The 3,389-nt window shown below is 33.9% G+C and overlaps 1 protein-coding gene across 1 annotated transcript in view; it reads right to left on the minus strand.

Annotated features, from left to right (window-relative positions):
• Nucleotides 1–1,590: 1,590 nt before the first annotated feature.
• The window catches only part of LOC107300645 (signal recognition particle receptor subunit beta-like), a gene marked incomplete at its 5' end in the record, with an annotated part of 5,653 nt that continues 3,854 nt past the window's right edge, over nucleotides 1,591–3,389 (minus strand). Inside the window, one exon of the mRNA XM_015829955.1 lies at nucleotides 1,591–2,470. Coding sequence (XP_015685441.1) covers nucleotides 2,254–2,470 — 217 coding nt within the window. The remainder of the gene's footprint in view (nucleotides 2,471–3,389) is intronic.

Raw genomic sequence — 3,389 nt, forward strand, 5'->3', positions numbered from 1 at the left:
TTTCAACAAGCGGGCCTGACCTAGGGTGAGTTTTAAATAGGGACAATTTTTAACGATTTTAAAGAGCCACAGCTACCAATATTTGGGTTTTAATTGGTTTTTAGTAGGGGAAATTTTTTGTATGATGTTTTAATACGCTGTGAGCCGCCCTGAGTCCCATGGGGAGAAGGGCGGCATATAAATCCTGTTAAATTAAATAAAATAAAACTGTGATATAATTATTTACATACTGCTATTTGACAGCGCTCCAGGAATTAAGGTTTAAATCCTATAACAAATTAAATTATACAACATCCCTGTTGCTTCCTTACAGCCTCCCTCCCAATTACAATTTAGAAATGAAATACAAAAGTATGTACAGTAACTCCTGTTAAAATAACACATCTTTTAACCATATAAAATTTTGTAGCAAGAGTCGTAAGCTTTCACAAGCAAAAATAACCATGTTTAAAACGCACTCTGAAACAATACATTCACATATTCTATTTAAAGAAAATGTGCCTGGGAAAATCAGAAGTATGTTAGGCAAATATCTTTATTGATAGACATAAATAATAATGTAAAACTTGTGGGTTTCTACAACTTTTCAGCTTGTTCAAGGACAATGTGGGACATGGGTCTCATGGCAAGCAAAGTACTCATGATTTCTTTACCACTTTTATTTTGGATTTGGCAAAAAGCTTATGAAATAAAAGTAAAGTTCAAAGCAAGAGAACACAACTCCATTCCTAAACTCAAACATAGTTTAGAGGCATGACCCTGATGTTCTACTTGCAAGCCACCCATAGTTTAGAGGCATGACCCTGCTGTTCTACTTGCAAGCCACCCAATGCACAAAAAGCTATTTCTAAGTCTATACTTCGAAGCAAATCATGACGCTATTAATAATGAGCAGATTTTTGTAGGATATACATAAATCTTAGGGCCCAATTCATATAATTTAAGAAAACTATTTTAATAGAACTTAGTCTTTAGTAACAGGTACAGGTCAGAGGAGAGGTATACTAAGCATTCAAAACAAAATTAAATGAGTTTTCTGTGTATGTATCACTTTTTTTTAAAGACAACACTTTTGGGAAATGCAACTAATCTAGAAAAAGTATTAAGTCCAGCTTGTGACAGACTAAAAAAAATTCTAAGTTACTTATTTCTGCTGTAAAAAAGTATGGCATATAAAATACACTATTAAACAAGAATATCACTGAGAACAGCTACATCTTGTTTGATAGAGAACCACAGATATGCAGTTCTAATGGTTACTCCTTCTCTTAAACACTGAACATTCTATAGGACAAACATCTTCCAAGAGCTAATGGAATGACACATCTTAAAGCACGAATGGAAGTTTTTAATCTATTAAAATGTAACATGCTCAGAAGGGAGCATGTTACATTTTAGTAGATTTACAATCTAGGCACTCTCTTTCCATGAAGATGCTATATAATTTAACATTTGCTAAGAAGTTAGTAATTCAACTAAATGTGTATCAGACAAACAATAGGGGACTGTCTATCAGAAGCACACTTTAAATACTGTAATAAAAACATCACATCGGAAGGGAGGAAGGAAGGAAGGAAGGAAGGAAGGAAGGAAGGAAGGATTTTCTAAACTTGTGTACCAATCATTCAGTCAATTTTTAGAAGCAAAACAACACATATCAAGTGATAGGATGGCCACACTGCTAGGCATTGCACAGAATATTGGAAGTAGTCACCTATTCCTTTTTATGTCACATTACTATAGTTACAACAGTAAATTCTATAAAATTTTCTAGAAAATGAAGGAATAACAAGTTGACATGGATCACAAACATTTCATATGAGGTGAGTATTGGAAGGAAAGCAGAAGCAAAGGAATTTGAATCTAGGAATATCTAGAAATGTTCCTTTTCATCTTGTGACTTTTGTGTAACAAAGATTCTCCTTTTTAAAGGGTCTTTTCCTAAAATAGAGTAGGAAAATTATCTGCAACAATGAGAATGGGAAGCAAAAAAGGAGCTACACTTTTCTAGGCTATATTTAAAGAACAAGGATACTTCAAACAGAGCCTTTCTGTGAACAATGAATAGAAAGCAAAAACTGAATGTCCTCACCACTGCTACAGTTCCAAATGTGCATCTTTTTCTTAGCCAAACTGCTATTTAAAACTCAAGTTCTTGCTCTATTAAATTGCATGTCTCATTACAATACCTATTCTTTCCAGGGGATGTTCTTTTCCACCTTCCTCTCTACCTCTCCTTTTAAAAACTCAAGCTCAAGCAATTTTTGCTAGCCATTTTTCTAAGTCATTAATGTCAGAACTACCCTCCTCTCCTTTGTTTCCTCTGGCACTACACTCAATAAATTCGACTTTCATGGGCATCTGAGAGAAGTCAAACTCCTTTCCCTTCTTCCCAAGCTGAATGACAGATCCCGAGCTTGAACTATCCATGGTACTTGGGGCAGCAGAGAGAGTCACTCGTAAGGTATTGCTGTAAAAAAAGGAGAAAAGGTTTAGACGAAGAGAATGGATCTGTATAAAATAAAATATTGGCATTGTGGACAGGCTGCACAATCTTTAGAGAGAAATATGTATGAAACTAGCTAATATGGGTAGGATCACAACTTCTCCAGGACCAAACTATTATCTTTTATTGTTTCTTTTCCCTTCAAAACAACTTTTACTTCAATTTTTGTATTTATTATTTTCATGTTTTGTTGGCTATACTGTTTTTAAGACTGCTTCCTTGTAAGTCCTTCTGAGCTGCCCAAGAAAAAGCATGGCACAGAAATAAATAAAACAGATGAATGATCCAAGTTTGGGAAAATGACCTAATTATTAGATCATAGATATTTGTAGCCAAAACACACAGAAATCTGGCAATAGCCAATCATAATTAAATTAAATGTAAGTTTCAATAATTGGTCAAGAGTTTTAATTCTTTAAATGTGCTTTAGGACAGGAAAAGTGGAGAAAAGGAGAATAAAATTATATTTTCCTCTCAGCAACATCTTTGCAATATGTTGTCAGTTCAGGTGATTATCACAAATAAGATTATAATGATTCAAGGGTTAGCTTTAATGGGTAACTTAAAGTTCAACAAAGGAAAACACTTTTTTGTGCTACATCTCAGAAAGTTAATTTGAAAACACAAAACAAATTATGGCAATACTTTTAAGTGTTCCTTATTTTAATGGATGGAAGAGACTCAGGTACAGGTGAAACTCGAAAAATTAGAATATCGTGCAAAAGTTCATTTATTTCAGTAATGCAACTTAAAAGGTGAACCTAATATATGAGATAGACTCATTACATGCAAAGCAAGATAGTTCAAGCCGTGATGTGTCATAACTGTGATGATTATGGCTTACAGCTCATGAAAACCCCAAATCCACAATCTCAGAAAATTA

The sequence above is a fragment of the Protobothrops mucrosquamatus genome, unplaced genomic scaffold (genome assembly GCF_001527695.2).
Source record: "Protobothrops mucrosquamatus isolate PMUCROS unplaced genomic scaffold, P.Mucros_1.0 scaffold7782, whole genome shotgun sequence".
Classification (NCBI taxonomy): domain Eukaryota; kingdom Metazoa; phylum Chordata; class Lepidosauria; order Squamata; family Viperidae; genus Protobothrops; species Protobothrops mucrosquamatus.